The 23531-nt window shown below is 43.1% G+C and overlaps 1 protein-coding gene across 1 annotated transcript in view; it reads right to left on the reverse strand.

Moving 5' to 3' along the window:
• Positions 1–2126: 2126 nt before the first annotated feature.
• SDAD1 (SDA1 domain containing 1) overlaps positions 2127–23531 on the reverse strand; it is a 38581-nt gene continuing 17176 nt past the window's right edge. The window contains exons 8-22 of the mRNA XM_026653332.1: positions 23265–23339; positions 21716–21817; positions 20837–20906; positions 19274–19377; positions 17243–17300; positions 16089–16147; positions 13759–13835; positions 12238–12335; positions 11385–11461; positions 10150–10282; positions 9043–9140; positions 8140–8330; positions 7516–7600; positions 6864–7025; positions 2127–2611 (exon numbers count right to left, since the gene is read on the reverse strand). Of these exons, the coding sequence (XP_026509117.1) occupies positions 2561–2611; positions 6864–7025; positions 7516–7600; positions 8140–8330; positions 9043–9140; positions 10150–10282; positions 11385–11461; positions 12238–12335; positions 13759–13835; positions 16089–16147; positions 17243–17300; positions 19274–19377; positions 20837–20906; positions 21716–21817; positions 23265–23339 (1440 nt within the window). The 3' untranslated portion in view covers positions 2127–2560. The remainder of the gene's footprint in view (positions 2612–6863; positions 7026–7515; positions 7601–8139; positions 8331–9042; positions 9141–10149; positions 10283–11384; positions 11462–12237; positions 12336–13758; positions 13836–16088; positions 16148–17242; positions 17301–19273; positions 19378–20836; positions 20907–21715; positions 21818–23264; positions 23340–23531) is intronic.

The raw sequence follows: 23531 nt of genomic DNA on the forward strand, positions 1-23531 counted from the left end.
AAGCAAGGTGGGAGGAGGGACAGCCAACAAAAAGGACAGAGATGAGGGAGAAATGTGGCAGAAACAGGATGCAAATTATGTCTGAATAAAAAATTTGCATGGCAAAATGTTACAGAAAAGTAATTCGTTAGGTGCTATCAGAAGGGGGGCGGTACAGATACGCACTTTATTTCATCTTCCAACAGATTTAGGCCTCATTCTGCAATTGACTCAGTATGGGCAAATCTCCGCACTTATATGGTGTCCGTTTCAGGAGAGGGGCATTGTTTTAGAACAGAGTCAATGCAGATCCCATTCTTCCACTAACTATTCCAGTTTTGGAGCATAGAATAACCTAACTGCACATCCACAATCATTTGGTTGAACAAGCTGCGAAACTACGAGTTGTTTTTGTTTTATTTTAAACAAAAAGGGGAAAGGTATGCAGTGTTGGTGAGTTGTGTTGGTCCCAGGATATTGGAGAGACAAGGTGGGTGAGATATCTTTTATTGGACCAACTTCTGTTGGTGAGAGAGACAAGTTTTCCAGCTTATTCAAGCTCTTCAGGTCTGGGAAAGGTAATTGTCACAGCTAGAAACAAGACTGAACCTGTACTTTAGCATAAGCCGTTAGCACGTATTCTAAAGGGACCATTCAAGATTCAGGGGCCTGTTAACACCTCTGTGGTCATAGGACACAAAAAGGGGCAGGGGAGAAGGGGGTGCTATACCAGGACAAGTCACCAACTCAAAGCAGCACCAGACCCTGCCACAACAGAGGCAAAACCTGCAGACAAATCTCCACTGCTCTGATGATCAACAACCCCCTACAATACACCTTTCAGGATCCATGAGTCCTGCACATACCTATCACAACATGTGGTGTACCTCAGCCAGTGCACTAAATGCTCCAACAGCTATGGGGGTGAAACCAGACAATCACTACACCCTTGAATGGATTCACACAGGAAAATTATAAAAGACAAAACCACTATATCACCTGTGGGTGAACACTTTTCACAAAACAGTCACTCCATATCTGATCTGAGTCCTCATCCTCAAAGGAAACCTGCACAACACTTTCAAAAGACAAGCCTGGGAGTTCAAATTCATAACTTTGCTAGCCACTACAAAACATAGCCTTAATACAGACACTGGATTTCTAGCTTATTACAACACACTGTAACCCACTAACCCCCGTTTTTGTCCTATGACTACAGGCATGTTAACGGGTCACTTCACCTTCAAAGGTCCCTTAGAAACAGTGGTTCTCAACCGGGGGCCGTGAGCAGGTTTCAGGGGGTTCTCCAAATATGGCCGGCATTAAACTCGCTAGGACCAGGGACAGAAAGCCAAAGCCCCACTGCGCAGGACTGCAGCCCGGGGCCGAGCCCCACCACCCGGGGCTAGGGTGACCAGATGTCCCGATTTTATAGGGACAGTCCTGATATTTGGGGCTTTGTGTTATATAGGCGTCTATTACCCCCCAACCCCCTGTCCCGATTTTTCATACTTGCTGTCTGGTCACCCTACCAGGGGCTGAAGCCAAAGCCTGAGCAACTTAGCTTTGCGGTGGCCCCTGTGGCATAGGGCCCCGGGCAATTGCCCTGCTTTCTAACACCAGCCTGGCTTTTATATGCACAGAAAAAGTTGTTGTGGCACAGGTGGGCCATGAAGTTTATAGCATGTTGGGGCGGGCGGGGGGGGGGGGGGGGGAGACTCAGAAAGAAAAGGTTGAGAAACCCCATCTTAGTTTAGCATAAGTAGTTAGCACATACTCTATTGATTTGATATTGTATTTAGCTGACACACTCTGGTTACCTTTCTCAGACCTGAAGAAGAGCTCTGTGTAGCGTCAAAGCTTATCTCTGACAAACAGAAGTTGGTCTAATAAAAGATAGGTTTCAGAGTGGTAGCCATGTTAGTCTGTATCAGCAAAAAGAATTAGGAGTACTTGTGGCACCTGAAACTAATTTAATAAATAAATTTGTTAGTCTCTCAGTTGCCACAAGTACTCCTCGTTTTTTTTTAATAAAAGATATTACCTCAGTCCTCACCCACCTTCTATTTCTAAAAACGGGAAATGAAAGTTAACCATTTTCAACTATGGTGTATTGTAGAGTAAACGTCCTTTAAAAAATTACATGCTTATGAAAGGCACAAAGTTTTTAATCTATGTAAAAGTTATTCTACATGGACTGATTTAGGACTTACATTTTCCATGATTCAGGCAAAACATTTGACAATGAAATTCTCCTTGCTTTAGTTAATATTTACAGGGCCATAACCAGTTAACTCAAAATAAGTTATATTCAATAAAAGGTAACTGCCTCCTTTCCTAAGATGCTTCTAGAATGCAAGATCTTCTGGCATATTAAGGCCTCTTGACGCCAACACGTACAAATGAGACTTATTTGGTGCTGCAGAGTTATATTCAATCATCAGTTGTATTCAGAGTTATATGCAATGGACATCCAATTCTTCAGTACAGGTGATCCTGTACTTTCCAATAAACTGTTTCCAGGATTATTACTGTACCCACAGTAAGGATATAAAACAGTCCACTCCTTTGTTGTTTTAAGTTATTTCACCAGTCTTTTTCTCTTTTTCAAAAGTGCATCTCGTAATGCCAGCTAGAATACAAAAATACATAAATAAATCATGTTGCATAACAGTGGAATATTGAGGTATTTTGACTACAAGTTTTCAAGTATTTAACTGAAATACCAATATAGCACCCATCATGCAGCGATCCCCATGTGATGTGAAAACCGTACATATACATATCCTGTTCATTGCTGGTGTGTAGCCACCTCTAGGGTGGAGGACATTAGCAGGCAAGATCACCACACAGGAATTCAAAAATCACACCATAGTTAAAACTGTGGGCTTAATTCGGTTATAGGATTGGAGGACACGTGCTACTAATTACAGCAGGGACTAGATTTTCCTGGATGCAATAGCTGACAGATTTCTTCACCTAACTGTAGCCAAACCAGCAAGATGTGATGCCATTTTAGATTTGGTATATGTGCAGTTCTGGTCTCCCATATTTAAGAAAAATGAATTCAAACTGGAACAGGTGCACACAAAGGCTAGTAGGACGACCAGAGGAATGGAAAACCCATTTTATGAGAGGAGACTCACAGAGCATGGCTTGTTTAGCCTAACCAAATGAAGGCTGAAGGGAGATATGATTGCTCTTTATAAATACATCAGAGGGATAAATATCAGAGAGGGAGAGGAGTTATTTAAGTTGAGCCTCAATGTGGATACAAGAACAAATGGATATAAACTGACCATCAACAAGTTTAGGCTTGAAATTAGAAGAAGGCATCTAACCATCAGAGGAGTGAAGTTCTGGAACAGTCTCCCAAGGGGAGCAGTGAGGCAAAAAACCTAACTGGTTTTAAGACTGTGTTTAGTAAGTTTATGGAGGGGATGGCATGATAAGACTGCCTACAATGGCATGTAGCCGATCTATAACTGTGAGCAACAAATCTCTCCAACAGCCAATGATGGGGCACTAGATGGGGAGGATTCTGAGTTAAAAATTCTCTCTCAGGTGTCTGGCTGGTGGGTCTTGCCCACGTGCTCAGGGTCTAACTGACTGCCATATGTGGCATCGAGGGAATTTCCCCCCGGGTCAGATTGGCAGAGACTCTGGAGGTTTTTTGCCCTTCTCTGCAGCATGAGGCACGGGTCACTTGCAGGTTTAAACTAGTGTAAATGGTGGATTCTCTGTAACTTGAAGTCTTAAATCATGATTTGAGAACTTCAGTAACTCAGCCAGAGGTTATGGACTGATTACAGGAGGGGGTGAGTAAGGTTCTGTGGCCTGCAATGTGCAGGAGGTCAGATGATCATGATGGTCCCTTCTGGCCTTAAAGTCTATGAGTCACCTGACTGGAATCAAGCCAGCCTGCCTGGGCTAGTGTCCTAGGTATTCTATGCACAGATGTATTACAGCTATGTATTTAATGTAATGCACTTTGCTACTTTGAAACAGAACTTGGCACAAACAATTTACATTGAGATAAAATTGGATATTTCACTGCCAAAAGCTTTTATAAAAACTGTAATTTGGAAACAATTTAATTCTTATTTTAAGCACTTAGGAAAGTTTAATATACTAACTAAAATTACTCTTGTAAGGAAAAGCTATAAACTTTTCTTGTGACACACTAATCAGGCTAGACTTAATAACTTAGTCTAGAAAAAATTAAAAATGCCAAGAAACCAAGCAGATTATTTAATACTTTAGGGAAAAAAATCTCGATATATATTGTAAAAATGAGAGACAAAGACACCTCAAACCCCTACACCAAAAACAATGGCAGGCACTATTGTGACAGGATCATACTCGTACCTAGACAGAACTGGTAATACAACCAAGAAAGAGTCAGTGAACTCCTAGATTCAAGCAGTAAACATAGCAGTAGTGACACTTCTTTGACACTGTACAATAAAAAAAAATCACTAATGTAATATAAATGTCATTGCACTGTGTCAATGGTGTTAAACTGGAAAAGATCAGTACAATATCACTCTTGTCCCTTTAAGTAGATTTAAAGTAGTGTCTTTAAAGGGCAAATGAAACTTCTTAAAAAAAAAAAAAAAAAAAAAAGACTGACATTTACAAGTGCAGAGTCACTCCAGAGAGGTTCTGCCAGAAATGTTGACGCATTTAAAATAAGGCTGTCAATTAATCATTGTTAATGCAAACAATTAACACAAAACAAAATAACTAGATTTAAAAAATAGTCACAATTAATCGCAGTTTTAATCTCATTGTTAAACAATAATAGAATACCAATTTAAACTTATTATAATATTTTGGATGTTTCCTACATTTTAAAATATATTGATTTCAATTATAACCCAGAATACATGTGCGGTGCTCACTTTATATTATTTTTATTGCAAATATTTGCACTGTAAGAAAAAAGAAATAGTATTTTTCATTCACCTCATACAAGTACTGTAGTGCGATCTCTATCGTGAAAATTGTTGATATGTAAGGGTTAAGTAAAGACCTGGGAAACCGCTCTAAATTGTAGTCTCTAAAAAGTTTTACATTGTTTTGTTTTTAAGTGCAGTTATATTAAAAAAAAAATCCTACATTTGTAAGTTGTACTTTCACAATAAAGAGATTGCACTACAGTACTTGTATGAGGTGAATGAAAAATACTATTTCTTTTGTTTATCCTTTTACAGTGCAAATATTTGTAATAAAAAAGTATAAACGTTTGTACACTTTATATCCTCTGTTGTAATTGAAATCAATATATTTGAAAATGTAGAAAAACATTCAAAAATATTTATAATACATTTAAATTGGTATTCTATTATTGTTTAACAGTGTGATTAAAACTGCGATTAATTGCAATTTTTATTTTAACCGTTTGACAGCCCTAATTTAAAATGGGGATTTGAGCTCTGGATTTTAAACTATAAAATCAAATTTTAGTTCTTTTAAGCCATTCCCCCCCCCCCCCCAACGGGAGCTAGTTCAAGCCTTTTGGTTCAAATCACTAACACGCTGCTCATTTTGCTTCTCATAGAGATCTGATGTAGTGAGGTAGTCTGACTGCCTACCAAATCAGAGACGTCAGCACCTCAATGCAAGTGCAGAGGATTAGCAAGCTCATTGAAGTACCTAAGCTGCTCATTCACAAAATGAACCTCTTGTGTTTTATAAGAGAGGGTGGAATCAGCACATTGCTGCAGTCAATGGGGTCAGCCTAGATCCCACATTTGTGGGAAATGGAGAAAATACCAAGTAAAGAGCAAATTTAGAGGTACTGGTCCAGGGTCATGTTATTTAATAAAACAGCGTAAGAATATCCAGGATCTACTTTCCTCATTTGGTTTGTAAAGACAAAAGCCACTGGCGAACTGATCTCAACACTGTTTGGCTGCCCTTAGCAGGGAATAAAAAGCCAGAAACAGACCCCGGAGCTACTCACCTGGGACCCAAATCTTACTGACAAAGGTGGGTTTATAATGAAGTCAGTACACATACTCTACCGAAGGGACAGCTTGGTGAGAAAGCCACAAAGCAGGATTTTCCTGGAAATGGCTCTTTGAACACACTCAAAACAGTCGTCGCAAGTACAGTGACATTAAAATAGTCGGCAACACTTTGGCCTTGAGATTTTCCAGAGCAGATGAGAGGATTTCAAGAGGCACCTTTTATCAGACACAGCATACCCAGCCAGCATGAAAGGCAGGACAGAACTGTCTCTGGTGAATAAGGTAATCAGGAAGATGGTGACTGTGAAATGAGGGTTTGAAGAGGAGCCCAAAGGAAAATAAAAGGATAGACTAAAAGGCCTGTCTGCAAAGCCAATTCTACCACGCAAAGGCAGCATGTTCTGTCACACTGGTGTCCTGATAGTATAATCAAAGTTTGACCTTGCCTATGCCAAGGGGCCCACGCTGTGTTATAATTACATGACCGTACCATGGTACAACTCTAACATAACTTCACCACATGATTTGGTGTTGTCTATGCAGACAAGCCGCCCCCCCCCCCCCCCCCCCCAGCACCGGTAGCCATTGGTCTTCAAGAGCCCAGATCTGTGACTGCTACAAAGCCCAGGCATTTGGATAGGACATAGGCTAAGGGATGTATAGACTGCACAAATGGCTTTTTTATTGGGTTGGTTGGCAGGTGATCATTAGTTTAAGAGAAGCAGCCTATTATACGTTCATTTGAACTAAGTTTTGACACGGGAAATCTTTAAGCACATAAAACCTCCTAGAGAATGTGAGGGGCGCTTATTTTAGCTGAAATACAAGTAACTACAGTTTGTTGCATACACTGCCCTGACTAGACTCCAATTTACTTTGTCACCAATGGGCTGAGAATTAAATACTGACCTGTTTTTCCCTGAAGGAACGTTTATTTTTTGTTCGGACGTTGTGACTGTATCTCATCATCATAAAGTTCTTCTGCTTCTTCTTCTCTTTGTTAGTGGAGCTGGCGAACGGATTCATTTTCGTTTTCCTTTTCACAAATTCTTTTCTGTCTGTCTTTCCAGCCTTGGGAGGAAAAAAATATCCAAACAATTAAAGCCCACAGGGTTATCTTCCTTTCTCACAAGTGAGATCATCTAACTGGCCTCTGTAGAAATGCCATTTACCGCTGCACACTTTCCATTCCTGGAGCTGCAAATCCAGACTCACTCTGCTTTCCTGGGCGATTTTATGTGCTTTGTGATTGGCTGTTTAACTGTATCTTTTGAACAAGAGCCTCTATTAAAAAAAGAGCTTTTAAAATTCCCAGCATCAGCCACAGTAAGACACAGGGAACTGGCCTAAAGTTAACCATTGGTCTGTGCCAGGGCGGCAAAGAACCCAGGAGGAGGAGATCTTCAAAAGCACAAATGGCAACCAGGGGGTCTAGTTGTCATTCATGCCTGTGCCCTTTCAAACCTGCCCCTACTGTGTTCTTGTAACTCTGCAGGTTGCAAAGCCTGAACCCCCCTGAAAATCTGCAAGGAAGAGGTTCTGGAATATCACGGCTCCTCACCATGGCTGTGGCCAGTCTTGTTTCCTTGTCTGATTTAGGCTTTTTATGCAGATGCTCAATATCTCTGAGTGAAAGCAACTCTCCCCTGCAAAACGAAAAGAGAATATTATGTTGTCTGCCATCACGGGAGCTCCCACCACGCATGGGTCTATTCCCACCCTCTCCATCATCTCTCATTCACTCTCGAGATATGGACTCGGACCTCACTGCCCACTTTCACACAAGCACCTCTGTGCTTTGTCCCGTGCTGCCCTTATGCATGAGAGGAGCTACCCATAAACATTTGCACAGCTGCCTCATTGTCCTCCTTCAAATCCCTTTTTAACTACCATACCTACAAAAATCTCAGCAGCGGTTAGGCAGCCGGTGTGCTGAGACCACAGCCTATCAAGCTGACGAGTATCATCTCATTGTTCCCTTGTGCTAACCCTCCTATATTCACCCTCTGTCTCGTCTCATACTTAGATTGGAAGCTGTGTGGCATGAGGACACATCTTTTTATTATGCATTTGTACAGCACCTAACACAATGAGGTCCTGGCCCATGATTCAGGCTCCTAAGTGCTACCGCAATACAAATAATATCCATTATACCACCTGAGCGAACAGGAATTTTGTATTCTACCTGCGCTCCTCATCGCTGTCTATTTCAATGTTCTTCCTCTTTGCAGCTTTGCCAGGTGCCGAGTTGAGTTCTTTGGCTATCTGGGCCACGCGTATTTTCTGGAAGTCTTCTTGACTTAAAACCCGACTTGTGCTAACTGCTGCTGCTTTGGCTTTCTGTTCTTCTACAGGCATGCTTCTGATCTTCTCCGCCTTTAAATGCAGACAACAGCGACGATCATCAGGGTCTTTAAGCAATGGTTTTGTATGGTTTATTTGTACACTATAATCTTATTCTAAAGGCAAGTCCTGTTTCTCTCCACCTACGTGGGTCGGAGGAGAGAAACAGGACTTGCCTTTATAATAAGGGCATATGGCTGGTTAGGGCAGAAGACAAGAATATTGAAAACATAATAGGAGGTACAATACTTGGGAGGTAAGAGGCGTAGGGGAGGGAATAGCATTGGCCTTCTTTAGGTCTACAGCGAAGTTCAACGGTGGGTGTAACATTACCAACAGAGCCCATGTTGGGGCACCACACAGCCTGTGATCAAGGAGTTCCCAGGCTTTTCAGGAAATTGGTTGAGTGTGCTTCTTCATGTGTAAGGGAGAGAGAAGGGGTAAGGAGCAGTATAAATGTGCCAAAATACTATTCTTCTTTGTTGGAGATGGGGGGAAATTGCCCTATTCCCCATAGGTTGTAAAATATTTACACACAAGACTGATTCTCCCCTGCTTTGACCCGTGGATATTCACTTATACCTGTGCAAAGGGGTATGACACACCACCTCTCTCATTAGCTACTGTTTCTACACCCACTTGGCACAGCTGAAAACTACATTAAAGGTGCAAGCCAATAGAGAATCAAGCCCAATCTTTGCAAATCACATTTATATTTAGGCCAGAAAGTGATGACAAAACTCACTACTTCTTGCTGCTCCTCATCTGAGGAGTGATGCACATCTATCCATTCCCCATCTTCGTTGTCTTCCTCCTCACTGAAACTGGCACTTTGCCATCCATCTGCCCAGGGGAAGAGGCGCACACAGTGACTAGAACAGACTTAGTTCAATTGCATGATAATAAATGTAGCAATTAAGACTGGATCCCAGATTCATTTCCTTCTATGTGATCTCTGCCTGCATCTTGTAATTAACATAGTACACAAGCTATTTAAGGCAGAAACTGTCATTTTATTACAAGTTTATACAGCACCTAGAATCAGATCCTTCACGGAGATTGTGACGTCATCAGTTGTTGTAAGTGGGACCAACCATAGTAATAAACAAGTTATCCCCAAAGTTGTAAGAAAACACCAAAGGCAGCATGCAAAACACATGCCTGATGTCTGATCACTGGCAATGGAGACAAGTGATCGTGTAAACCTAATTTACTGCCAGCCTATGTTGCAGTTATTGTAAAGAGCTCTATAAAATGTGTTTGGAAAAGGCTCTGAAGATAAACAGCGCTACACGAGTGCCCCATGATGTCTACCGCGCAGGGCACCCTACATGCATGCAGTGATAATCTGCAGCATCCACAACATCCAACCAGTTCACACAGATATGGAAGCAGCACACATTATATGAAAAAGTCATGCTACATTTTCAACCGCCTGAGCACTGCTCTTCTTAATTCTTCAAAGTGACTCAAGGACATAGTAAGCAAACAGTTATTTATCTTGGGGAGAGCTGAACAGGTGCATTTTTGAAGTCATATGACCTGCTTTTCCTTGAAGATTAGTCATGCAAGGAACAAAACCCCTTTGTTACCTCTTGCTAGAGCAACTACTGTATGAAGCAGCACAGACCCAATGTCAAATATAACTGGGTGTATTGCATTCATTCAAGGGCAGCACTAGTGCTGTTTCACTGGACAAATGCACACATGGCCAGGGTTACTCAAGACATGACAGTGTCAAACACACGCAAGTTCCTGCATTACAACAAGAGACGTGCACCACATTTTCACATGCAACTAGAATTCTAGTGGCAATGCTGTACTGCCTGGAAGTGAAGAAAAACTAACCAACCTTCCTCGTGTATTCCTCCTTCTTCTTCCTTATTCTCAACCTCTAATATTTCTGCTCCTGGAATATAATCTTTGGCATCTAATTCTCCATACTCGTGGATTCTGGCTTCTGATGAGGCCTCAGTAGGTTTACCCTACAAGTAAACAAAGTACATGTTTTAAGTAGCTCTTTGTTTTCTTTAATTTCACCAACAGGACATTTTAAAAGGGGCATAAGGTGGGTGGACTTGATCACCAGCCTGGGAAACATGATATGGCAATATACATAGTACTGCTCACAACACAGACTGTGGCGTCCCCCCGGCCTCTGGCAGTTTAGTGTCAGGATTTCCACCCTGCCTAGGAGGTCCACAGGGCCTCCTGCAGTCCTCTGCCATAGTTACAGGAGAGCATTCTCCCAGCCCTCTCCTGGTCCTGGACTGCCACAGGTCCTCATTTATATCCCCTAGCCGGAAAACATCAGACCCAATCAGCTGCTGCTACCCAGCTGGGTCAGTTGATTCCCAGCACCTGCCTGCCAAGCTGCTCACCAGAACAGGGCTGGGTGCTCCCCTTAAAGGGAACATTGCCCTGTTACAAGGTGTTTTTTCACCAATGAAACAAGAAGTGATCAGCCAGTGTTAAATCGGCCAGAGGCACATATCCCAACACGCACTCCAAAACTCTGGATTAATCTTCTGCAGCCTGGGCTTTATACATTAATGAGCATTGCAACGACAGAGATCCACAGCCCTCCAGGTTCAGATAATCCCTCCATCCACTTCTTTTAACAAGTTTAGGTTTTAGTCACACAGAAAAATAAATGATGAAGAGCTTCTGATATTCCATTTTCGGAGCACAGCACTTGATTGAAAAACATCTCCTCTCCATAGATTAATGATGGATTCTGCAGTGAAGTGGTGAGACAGAGATACTCTATAGCTCTCAAAGCACTTTGCAAAAAAGCATCATCCCCATTTTACAGATGGGGAAACTGAGACGGGAAGTGACTTGCCCAAGGTCACCTAGTAGGCCAGTGGCAGAGCCAGGAATAGAACCCAGGTCTCCTAGGTCCAGTGCTCTGTCCAGTAGGCCACCCTGCCTTTTGCCTTTAGGTGATCTCTCCAGGGCAAAATGCAATGCACATATTCTTAGTTAAAAGTATGCACACAGTTAACCATGTTCACTGGCTTGAGATGCTCAATTTATTTCATCCTCATTTTCAGATACAAATTAATGCACATAAACATCACTTACCCTGAATTTTTTTTGTAACATCTGCGGATTCAATGATCGGAAGAGATGTATCAGAGTTCTTGCAGACATCATGACATCTACAAAACAAATACCAGGAATAAACAAACACCTTGGAAAAAGCAGGATCTGGATCAAATGAAGAGGAAAGCATTGAGCTAGATTTAGGTTTTGTTCTGTGGCTGGGGAGGAGGGTAAAAGGAAAAGCGCTATATTTCTTTACATCTTTCTCAGAAATGCTAGTGCTTCTTAGCATTATTCTTATCCATGTCTTTCCCTTCTGCTCTGGACTACCTACTTTTTAAAACTACCTTCTACTCTCAGCCTTCTTCCAACGTAACTGCTATCTTTGCTCTACTCGTTTTGTTTATTGGATACATCTCCCCCAAAATCCTTTTTCAAAATTTAAGCAGCTACCAATATCGGTGTGGATCTGTTACTTCTAAAAAAGAAGTGAAGAAGAAAGTTTCTCTAGGATTAGATCAGACATTTCCAAGATAACTCACACAATCAACATTTATTTAGGACATGAACCTGCATCCCCTACGGTCAATGATCAACCAATTGAAAAAGTTCCCATTGATCAAATTGTGCAAGTTCAACCCCTTATGTAGCTTCAGTTCAGGTAGCTAGTAGGCAACTACCCCTTTCCCCTCCGGACTGCTCTGACTGCTTCATCTCTCACATGAGGACACCTGAAACAGACACACAGGTGCAGGAGACTAACACGAGAAATACTCTGAACTCCAACCTATTCCCTACACAAGCAATGATGATGTGACATCAGAACACAGAGCATAAACACGCGTAAATAAAAGAACAGCACATTTTTCCACCTGCAAAGCACTAAACTTACTTTTATCTTTATGAGATTTGTACAGGGCGAGGTCTTGGAGCAGGTCTTCGGTCATAGCCAGAGGACATCTCGCCGTTATCTCTTTTATTGCATTCATTCTAGAAAAATCAAAGTTTTTTAAAAAAAATTCTCAGTTAGAAAAGACCCTGGCAGCAGCATGTTACATGACTGTGTCTGAGACTAAGGGACGGTCATCCTGAGGCACACAACTCAGTGTCAGAGAAAAGAGCAGCACGGGACTCAACCCCCCAGGTAGCCTATCGAAGGGGCTGTATCCATGGCAGGTTTGCATAGTCTGTTCTCCTAGCCACCATGATCGCCCAGTTTCCAGAGGTGCAGGTGCTCAGCATCTTTGAAAATTAAGATAAAGTACTGACACAGCAATCACTAACTAGCTAGAAAGCATCCAAGACCAAAGGGTGGAAGTGGGCAGCCCATACAGAAAAGCTAAAACCCTTTAAATCTGTGGACCATCTGTGCCTAGTGGAGTCAGGAATCTTGACTGCATTCATCCATGGTTAGATCAGTAAAGGACAGCCTATGCTGGGGGCCTGTATGCTCACACAGGAGAGTTCCCTTTCAAAGTAACTTTACCCTCACACTGACCCTCTCCTTTCCCAGTCTCTCTCTAAAGTCCATCCCCCACCCCCTCCTTATGGTTGAAACCATTTTAGCAAGAACCATTCTTAAAGCATGGCTGGAACTAGTGAGCATGTTTCCTCCCGGACCCCCATGCAAGTGGTATGAACAGGGACACCTTTTCCTGAGACTCATCTTAGATCTCTATTATAAGAGAGATATAATACATTATACAATTATTATATAATTAATATTATTATGCATCTGTCTATAGCATGGGTCTCAGCAAAATAAGCCAGTTTATACTAGGCACGCTGGCAACAGCTATGTTTAAACTTAGTTGTTGCTAGCACAATTTCAGTCGTTGTATAGAGGGGGAATGAAGTCTTGACCATCATGTTATCTACACCCTGAAAAATCATGGCGTACATAAGCGTTTACAGATAAATGGGATACACACAGAACCTTCCTAAAGATCTTGTTACCCAGGAAAGCAGGGATTCAGCCCCATCTGGGGAGAAGAGAATGGAGCATCCTGGTGCTAAACAATGACCTCTACGGCCAGTGACAGAGCAGTGTTGGCAATTAAAAATAAATCGTTTACCGTACTCAAAGCACGCTGCACAAAAGGTCATTTTATTTCAATGGGGTGTTTTTGTTTTTTAAAGAGATACACCAACCTACACCTCTACCCCGATATAACGCTGTCCTCGGGAGCCAAAAAATCTTACCGTGTTATAGGTGAAACCGCGTTATATCGAACTCGCTTTGATCCGCCGGAGTGCACAGCCCCGCCCCCCCCGGAGTGCTGCTTTACCGCGTTATATCCAAATTCGTGTTACATCGGGGTAGAGGTGTATTTTCTAGGAGTTGTACAGTGTTTCTAGGAACACAGGTTCCCCACAGATCTCAGACTGAGTTGTCGTGAACTTTCGTACCTACCCTACAGTCATAACTTCCCCAGAATTCTTGTCAGTGACAAAGTTGTTGGCTATGGTCATTAATACTGACTGGATGATCTAGAAGGGAGAAAGTAAAGTAGAGCCAGATGAACATACATTCCTATTGTAGTTATGTTCATTTGCATACAATGCCATATTCACAAAGGGCAAACGCACTCAAAGCTTGGGACTTGGCCCTTTAAGAGGCTATTTTTAGAGACATTCTAATGGAGCATTTTTGCGATACAAATCCTACTACAGGGAGGAAATGTGAACACAGCACTGAACGTGGATTCAGCAGACCTGGGTCTGCCACTGGCCTGCTGAGTGACTTTGATCAAGTCACGTCACTGCTCTGTACCTCTGTTTCCCTATCTGTAAAATGGGGATAATGCTACTGACCTCCTTTGTAAAGCCCTTTAAGATTTACTTCGATTAAAAGTGCTATACGAGAGCCAGTTTGTGACCCTAAGAGCATCCCAAGGCTAGATGGCAAGGAGCTCCCTGGTATGCAGCAGTGAGACTCGGCTGGCCTGACCCGCTCAGTACATCCCCATCCGCTGTGGTCATACTTATCCAAAAGGTGGCATGTAATAAATCACTGGAAAACAACTAACTCACTGATCATTCACATTCTTGTGCGACGTATATATGGTTAATCTACAAAGAGTTATCCAGAAATGTGTGACTAAAATGTGTTTTAACCAGGCATGTCAGGGGAAGTTGATAAATAGATTTTTCGAGACAAAGGAAAGGGACCAGCGCCACAAGCCAGGTGTTGCCAGGGACAGTGGGCTATTTACTGGCATGGGAGATTGCAGGAAGATCATTTGCATGGTGTCTGCACCACACAGCATGGAGTCTACACCCAGCAGGGAAAAAGGACCTTAATCTTGGGGATACACTTCAGAAGAAAGCAACAAAGAGTCCTGTGGCACCTTAAAGACTAACAGATGTATTGGAGCATAAGCTTTCGTGGGTGAATGCCCACTTCATCAGACCCACGAAAGCTTATGCTCCAATACATCTGTTAGTCTTTAAGGTGCCACAGGAGACTCTGTTGCTTTTTACTGATCCAGACAAACACGGCTACCCCTCTGATACTTCAGAAGAACATATTTCAGAGATTTACTGGACTATAAAGAGAGGGAGAGAACCCCTAAGTTATCCTTCACCTGAACAGTCAAAGAAACAGAGCACTTTGGGCTCTGTGATTGAACCCTGGCTAAGAACCAGCTAGCCATGCAGGAAAACAACTGTGGTGAGACTCTTACTTTGAACAAAAACAATGAGGAGTCCGGTGGCACCTTAAAGACTAACCGATTTATTTGGGCATAAGCTTTCGTGGGTAAAAAACCCAATTTAGCCACGAAAATATATGCCCAAATAAATCTGTTAGTCTTTAAGGTGCCACCGGACTCCTCATTGTTTTTGTGGATACAGACTAACACGGCTACCCCTCTGATACTTTACTTTGCACAAAAAACTCTAGTTTGTTAAGTTAGGTTTTAGTCTTGGAAGTGTATTTTTACTTGTGTTTGTTTGTAACTGTTCCTATCCCAATTTCTTCTTCTTAGCATCACTTACATGTAAGTTGTTTGTGAATAAACTTAATCTTGTTTTATTACACAACGGCAGCCTAGTGTTTCAAACGGAAGAGGAAAATCCTCAGCCAAACGAACAGGCTGGGGCTGCGTACTGTCTCTGTAAAGGAGCGGCAAACTTAATAAGGTTTTGAGAGAGCTACAGTGAGAGGGGCTGAGCACTGCATGAAGATGTCTTTGGGGGAGAACTCAGGGCTGGAAGGGTTGTTGAGGTCTCCTTGCTAAAAGTAATTGGGCCGTGGAAGCCAGTGTGAGACCAGCACACTTGTATGCATATTGGTGTCATGGCAGTGAGCGACAACAGCATAGGATTTAAGACACCCAGAGTTGGAAGTTGCTGACTGAACCCCCTACTGGCCTGGGTGAACCCCAAAGAGTCACAGGTATTCATTCTTAATTTTTTTATGGAACATAAACCATACAATAAGCACAAGTGTTCCCATTTTGAAAGATCAGCATGTGCTTTTCAACCCCACCTGACACCAAGAGGGTGTAATCTCAGAGGAACTGAGCAGACACCACTGAGAAATCACTCCTTGCATTACTTTTCCCCCTACGTAAACAATACCCAGCATCCAACAACACTTCCAGCCTGAGAGTTTTAACACGACTGGGCAGGTTTTTTGCCTCTCTCAGCATAGCTCTGTCAACACATTCAGCAGTTATATTTCCAATGTTTGCACACAGTCTACTTTTTACTATTAATGAGATTTGGAAGGATCCTGACCTCTGGCGGCACCAGCTGATGAGACGCTTGCGCAGCAAAAAGAAGGATCTTGGTCACTTCTAGGAGAGTAGAAAATAAAGAGAGAAAGGTTCCACCGTCAATAGACAGCCATTTCTGCTTTCAGTGGCTTATAAATATCTCCATGCATCACAACTTCTAATTCTGCGTCCCATCCTGCAAGAAGCTCAGCACCCTGAACTTCCACAGAGAACATGAAGTCACTTGGGGCCTCGCAGAACCAGATCCTCTGGCTCACTCTCTGTCACAATAAAGCACTCAATCAGATACCACAAACTTTATCCCAGGCCCTCAGCTGGCGACCTCTTTTGAAGCACTGCATATGGACGGTAGAGCACTTTGCAAAGTCTGCTCTAGAGCACTGGTTCTAAACCAGGGGTACGTGTACCCCAGGGGTAGGCAGAGATCTTCCAGGGGGTGCATCAACTCATCTAGATAGTTGCCTGGTTTTACCACAGGCTCCATAAAAAGCATTAGCAAAGTCAGTACAAACTAAAACTGCATACAGACAATGACTTGTTTATACTGCTCTATGTACCATACACTGATAGGCAAGTACAAGACTTATATTCCAATTGATTTATTTTATAGTTCTATGGTAAAAATGGGAAAGTCAGCCATTTTTCGGTAATAGAAATACAAAAGCGTCATAGCACATTATGTCTGATTTTGTAAGCAAGTAGTTTTTAAATGAGGCAAAACTTGGGGGTCCACAAGACAAACCAGAGTCCTGAAAGGGGTACAAGTAGTCTGGAAAGGTTGAGAGCCACTGCTCCAGACTGAAATAGTGTTGCAACGTTCACTATGGCACGGCAAGAGAGACAAACTTTGCTATACAATTACAGACAGCTTCTTGTAGCAGCTTGGTTTAACTCACACAACTCAGGGGATCCATTCTAGTCTGTATTTAAAGAATTCTAGCTCCCACGTTCCCGCACCGTTCCCGTATCCCATAACAAACTGTCTCTGTTCTTCACCCTCCTCCTTCCACGCCCTCCCTATCTGACAAGGCAAACCTGATTGTCCACCTTTTATCCTACAGCACCTCTGCTCGAGACCGACTGCACACAGGGCAATATGGGAATGCAGAACACAAAGGCAGGGAGAGGATACAGGTTTTGTAGATGGTTGCTTACCTCTCTGATGGGGCTGCATGAACCGCTGCACAAAGGGATAGAAGTTAAAGAGAAAGAGCTGTGGGGAGGAAAGTGGATACTGGTTTAAAACCCTGCCAGCGTTTCCTCCATTGTATCTGCCTGTCTAGAGGGAGGGGCTGTGAAATATTCATAATAATTTTGTACAGACAATGGTACACACAGTCTGCATTGGTGTTACTGGGCAACGTGCTTGTAACAGAGAGTGGATTCTGATTTGTTTTCCTGCCTTGAACTGGGGGGGGTAGGGGGTGAAATACTGTGATGAGATGTTCAATATTTTCTTTAATAAAGTAAATATTGATCCCAATCCAAATCCCATTAAAGTCAACGGAAGGAAGGGGTCCCATTGGCTTGGACGGGCTTTGAATTGGGGCTGTCGTGCAAGTGTCCCATGTTAGGTCTGCGGCTTTCTTGACCCCGAGAAAAACATCCCTCAGTCCAAAACTGGAGGGACCCGCTGTAAGCACAAGCGGGTAACTGAGGAGTGAGTGGGCATAGAGGCTAGTCTTCAAGATGACTGTCAAAGGGGCACCTGTCATGGGTGTGGCCTTCTTCATCACATGGCCATGTGCCCGCCAGGCAATGGACCCGAACGCATTGCACTTCAATATTGAACATTTAGGGTTTCATACAGTATCTGCCGAATTCAAATTTTCAAGCCACTCAATTTTTCTTCTGTCACAGTCTGGAATGAAGAGATAGTCCTGCCAGAGCCAGACGGCACGGGCCCTGGCTGGGCAGGTTTCCCTCACATACTCAGTGCCACCTGAGTTTGTCAACCCTCAGGACAGGCTGCAAGGCCCATCTTTTCTCCTGGGCCCACAGGGAGCTGGGAGGAAGGAGAAGTTGGAGGACTGTAGAAATTCTGTTTGTGGGGATTAATACAGTTCAGTTATACTCAAGTTGCTGTTAGGTGGGGAATCGCCAGAGTCCATTTATGATTGACAGTACTGTTGGGATGTGTAAGGGTTAAGTAAAGACCTGGGAAACCGCTCATGTGCTGGCATGGTATTAAGGAGTAGAAGCACAGGCAGGCACCGTTTCTGCGCTGGATAGATAAAGTGCCATCCCTCTCCCTTCTGCTTGTTAAGGATTGATAAGCGTTGCAGCTGCATAAGGAATGTGGCTGTCTAAAGGATATCCTTTGCGTAAAGAAGTGTTATCTCCGTCTCTCTTCCTTTCCCAGCTACATAAACGAGCTCGGGGTCATGGCCCCTTCCTCCCCTCTCTGTGAACTGCTGATTAAGGAAACTTGTGGCTGCAATTACTGCAAAGAAATGTATCTTCAAGGTAAAAATGTCTGCAGAATATGCTTAATGATGTAGATAGTAAACAGGGGCGGGGATAATTATATTCAGTAAATACTAAATCAGGGTTTTGGGGGTGTTGTAGTAAATGTGGGCATTTACATATTAACTTAGATAACAGAGCATGATGTGATTAACTCAGGGCTTACTCGACAACTGGGTTGAGGGGAACAAGTACCACAATAAAGAAGCCTGTTTACTCAATCCGCCACTGGGTCCTCCTGCTCAATCTCTAACAAGTACTTTGAAGAGACTGCCAAAAGCATTCAGATCCTAGGATGGACACTCCTGTATGTAGTTATCATAAACCTCAGTGACTCCTGACCCATTAGTGCTGGAATTTGGGATGTTGGGAGTGCAGCAGATTTGGCTTGAAGTGGTTTCGATCATATGCAGGGTTACAATTTGGTTCAATGGCTCTCAGCACCACCACTATACATATTGTTCTAGCACCCCTGGCCTGGCCTGCAAGGCTCTTACTGTTATACGGCTGGCCCTCTCAGGCCAGTGCCAGACATAAGTCCATTAGGAAATAAAATGAAGCCAAACTCATCTTCACTTATAACGACAAAGTCTCCCGTGGTGAAAGGCCAGAGCGTTAACCCACTGTGCCATCTTGATCACATTTAGACCCATTACTGATGGACAAGCCTACTTCGGACATGAGAGCTCAAAAACCCAGTGCAGTTAACATGATGTGTACCTCGTGTATTCCAACTAGTCTAGAGATAAGGTCCATGAGCATCATCTTCACTTCAAATCGTTCCTTAGAGGTCTCTAGCTGCTTTAGGAGTTTCTCTGCAAAATCTGGAAGCAACATGGAGTGTCAGCAAGAAGTAATAGCACTGGGGGTTCGAGGATGTCAGAGCAGGATGTGTGTCAGCTTGACATCCCAAGAGACTTCGGAGAATAAAGCTGCCACAGATCATTAGCTAATCAGCTATTAAGGCTCAGATAGCCTCACCCTGATGATACACAAGGTGAATTGGTTACTGCATTAGATCAGCAAGAAAAAAACGTGAATAAAGAAAAAAAATGCTCATAACATTGGGAACAGGATAAACAAGCAAAAGGTAAATCAATGGGCTTGTCACGGGGTGGCTTGCTCCTCTAAGGGCCAAGAGGCCTGGGGCTAGCCAGCCCTGTTCAATCAGCCCTGCCTGTGCCATACTTAGCTGCTTCCCTGCCTAAGGGGGCTGGACTCACTGGGATCAGGTGACAGCCTGAAACACCTGGGCCTCAAAGCTGTGAAGAAAACCCAATTTGCAGGAGGAACCACAGGGAGCAAAGCTGGGCTCCTCTGTAAGGTCCTGAAGTTGGGTCTAGAAGAACTCCAGAGAAGCAACCTGGGTGCAACCAAGGAGGCCCTGTACCATCCTGTGGGTGGGCTATTTAAACAGGAACAGGAGGCTGAGCAAGGAAGACAGGACTAGAAGCCATGCAGATTGCGCTGGATCTCTCAGTCCAGGAGACCAGCCTGGCCAGTCTCAGAGACTTTCCTCTGCAGACTAAGTTCGGGAGCTCTGAACCAGAGTCTTGAGATCTGTTAAAATCAACTTACTGACGCTCAACCGTGGAATTCAAGCAGGGTACACCGGGCTGCCAGGGGGCGCACAGGGATGGCACATGCCTTTTATACGGCTCCATAGCTTTAAAATTTTACTGTCAATATTTAAAGCCAGTTAATATGCACTAAAAAGGAGGCTGAGTTGAGGCCTATCTGAAAAAAATCAAGTTCATGATGTCTAGAGTGAAAGAGTAATATTAGACAAAACAGACTAGAAATAAGGGGCAAATTTTTAAATGACTAAGTGATGAATGGTAATTAGTCATTAAAACTTTCTACCATTTCCCTAGGTTTCTCCAGGAAGCCTTTAAAGCAAGACTGAGGGTATCTATTTTTAAAAATAAGCTTAGCTCAGACAGCAGTTACAGCCCAGAAATTACTGGGTGAAGCTCTATGGCCAGGGTTATGCAGGAAGTCAAGACTAGATGAGCATAACAGTGATCCCATCTAGCCTTAAAATCTATGACTATTCCTCCTAACTTGCAAGGTGCTTTGAGATTTAATCCACATTTGTGAAGCGCTTTGAGATCCAGTGACAAAGTGTGGTATCTAAGCATTCCATAGCATTCCCACGTTCAAACAGTGGAGCACAGGTGTCTCTCCCATTGCAGTTTTGCCTGAAAATCTGTATCGCGGCTCGAATATGTATTAGAATTTCCAAGGCGCATGTATATCAATTGGGTTGGACACCACGCTTACCTTGGGGATCATGGATCAAATGAATAGCGGAGAAGTTAAACACCTCTGGCTTTTTCTTCTTCTTGTGTTTCTGTAGGACAGGAAGAGACAAGGAGACACTTTTTCCTTTCCGTGGAAGAGTTCTTCTAAGTGAATTTCAGACATCAGTTCTGGAAAGCTGCCATTTCACATTCCCAGCTTTAATAGGCATGTTTTGATTTTAAATAGGAAAGTTCATCAGCACTTTCAACATTTCCCGAGTTACGTGCGGTTTTCAGCCATACGACTCCAGGCAAAGTCAATGCGAACTGCGTAACGAAAGCTCCACTCAAACTCTTGAAACATACCTCTAGCTATATAGATACTAGTTCCCAACCAAGCACTGGGCATGGGAAACAGCAGTTCAGAAAACACACCACAATCCTGCCCTGACCTACAGTGTACCCCACGCAAAAGGATTGAATGAGATGCAAGTCAAGGCAGAACCTGGTCCACAATCTAACCTAGCAACGTCTCTTTTCAACACGTGTTCTTCCACGTACAGGGAGCTTTGCTTAGAAGACATGACAAAGGGTAGTTGGCTAAAAAGGGACAGATGAGAGCAAAAAAATCCTGGTCTTGAAGGGTCCCAGTGTATGAACCGATGAAGGAGAGAACCTGACGTAGATGACTGTGGTCTCAAAAAGGGAAATGAGAAGAAGCATGTCACCTTTAGGAGTTTGATTAAATTGAGCACTGCATTGTTAGGGCTGACTGCTTTTAAAATCCTATTTAGCTTTACAAGTATTCAATTTACTCTTGTTTCCCTTTCTACCAAGCTACCACTGGTAACTTTACGCTTGGACTCTGCTGCTAGTGATGCCATGGTGATGCCAAAATGTCCAACTGGGCTTCCCTTACCTTCAGAACCTTCATGGCTTTCTCCAGCTTCTTCTTGTGCTTGGTGGTTTTCTTTCCTGTTGCATATCTCACCATGAGGTCTCTGGTTGTGGGCCCTTCATCCTTCGGAAAGGAACATCAGACAGAGCATGACTCAAGGGAATGAGGCTTCAAATAGGATATTGCAGCTGATTGACAGCAACAATTGTCAGGGTCACACACCAGGTTTTCAAAAATTGGAAACCAATTCACTCTACCTCCAAATGTTTGCCATGTAACCAGCCTGACATTCATTTCAATACTTAAAACTTTGACTTCATAAAAGAGAACACATACACCAAGGTTTATGACCAGGTAACCGCATGTCAATAAAGCAATAAAACAGATATGGTACTAGTCATTAGGCAACAGTAACATATTATTCAACAATACCCAATTAATGAGTAACGCTTTAAAAGGATCTCGATACAGATCAGATAAAGTAGCTGGGGGTGGAGGGATGGTTAGGGTAACATACTTGAGTGAATTTGTTCAAAAGAGAATGCTTAATAGCATCTATGTACTTGTCTGACCCCCATCACTAACCTCTGTGCACTCCCCACATATCAGTACATTTATTCTCACAACACCAGGTGAGATAAAGAAGTGCCATTTTCCCCATTTTACAGATGAAGAACTGAGCCACAGAGAGATTAAGTGATTTGCCCAAGGTCACATGCAAAGTCTGTAGCAGAGCTTTAATTAAAAAAAAAAAAAAAAAAAAAAAAAAAACCCAACACCCTGGTCTCCCGAATCCCAGCCCAGTTCCTCAATCACAAGTCTACATGAAGCCTCCGGTAATTCCTTGCCTTCTAAACAACCACAGAGCTCCATCCCCAAAACCCCACTCAAGAACATCAGTGACTGACTTTAATTGGGAGTTTGGCCAGTGGTCAACTACAAGACCGACCCTAAAAGCATCACACACTGCCTGGAAAAGTACTTTACAGTGTAAGCTCTTCAGGGCAGGGGACACTCCTGCTTTGTATCATCAATGTGCAGTGCCCAGCATACTGAGGGCACTACTAGAACCAAACACATTCTCTCAGTCTGTAAGGGGGGGAAAAAAACGCTTTTTCCTACTAGCTCATTCTAATAATGCCGGTTATGACTTCCCATGCTGCCAGCTACGCGACCATCAGCCCAGGTACTACAAATGGGCCAGTCACTAAGTGGCCCTTAATGATTTTGAAAACGAAGAGGACCATTTTCCTGATCTTCCCCTCAACGTACAGGCATATTTCCCATTAACAATAACAGCACATGTCCTGAGGAGACTGAATCCCTCAAACTGAGGGGCAAACCAACAAACGATCCCTTCTATTCCTTCTGGCTGGCATGGAAGAAAGCCCACAGGTGTGTGGGAGAGACATATAAACAAATGGGTGTAGGTGGCTGGCATCCTGGATGGAGAAGAGAAGACAATGCAAGAAGAGACTAGGGCAGATAAATAAAATACATAATACCTACTGCAGATAAATTTTGCAGAGTTTGAAAAAGTAACAGCAGGAGAATTAGCCTCTGGACTAACCTCAGATTCTGAATCACTGTCTTTTTTCTCATCTTCATCTTTCCCAAGGAAGAATTTCAAACCAGCAACTAGTATCTGAAAAACATGGGCATTTGGGGGGAAGGGGAGGAGGAAGGGAAGAATTAGTTTACAAGAGGCAAAGGTCCCCATGTTAGGTCACCAGTTGCTTATAACAGGAGATATGAAATGGCGTAAAACAAACAGGCTGACTGAAAACACTAGACGTGCAAAAAACATTCTCAGTCTTTGTTGCCAGTCTTGCAACAG

Source organism: Terrapene carolina, unplaced genomic scaffold (genome assembly GCF_002925995.2).
Source record: "Terrapene carolina triunguis isolate 2854851 unplaced genomic scaffold, T_m_triunguis-2.0 Scaffold136, whole genome shotgun sequence".
Classification (NCBI taxonomy): Eukaryota; Metazoa; Chordata; order Testudines; family Emydidae; genus Terrapene; species Terrapene triunguis.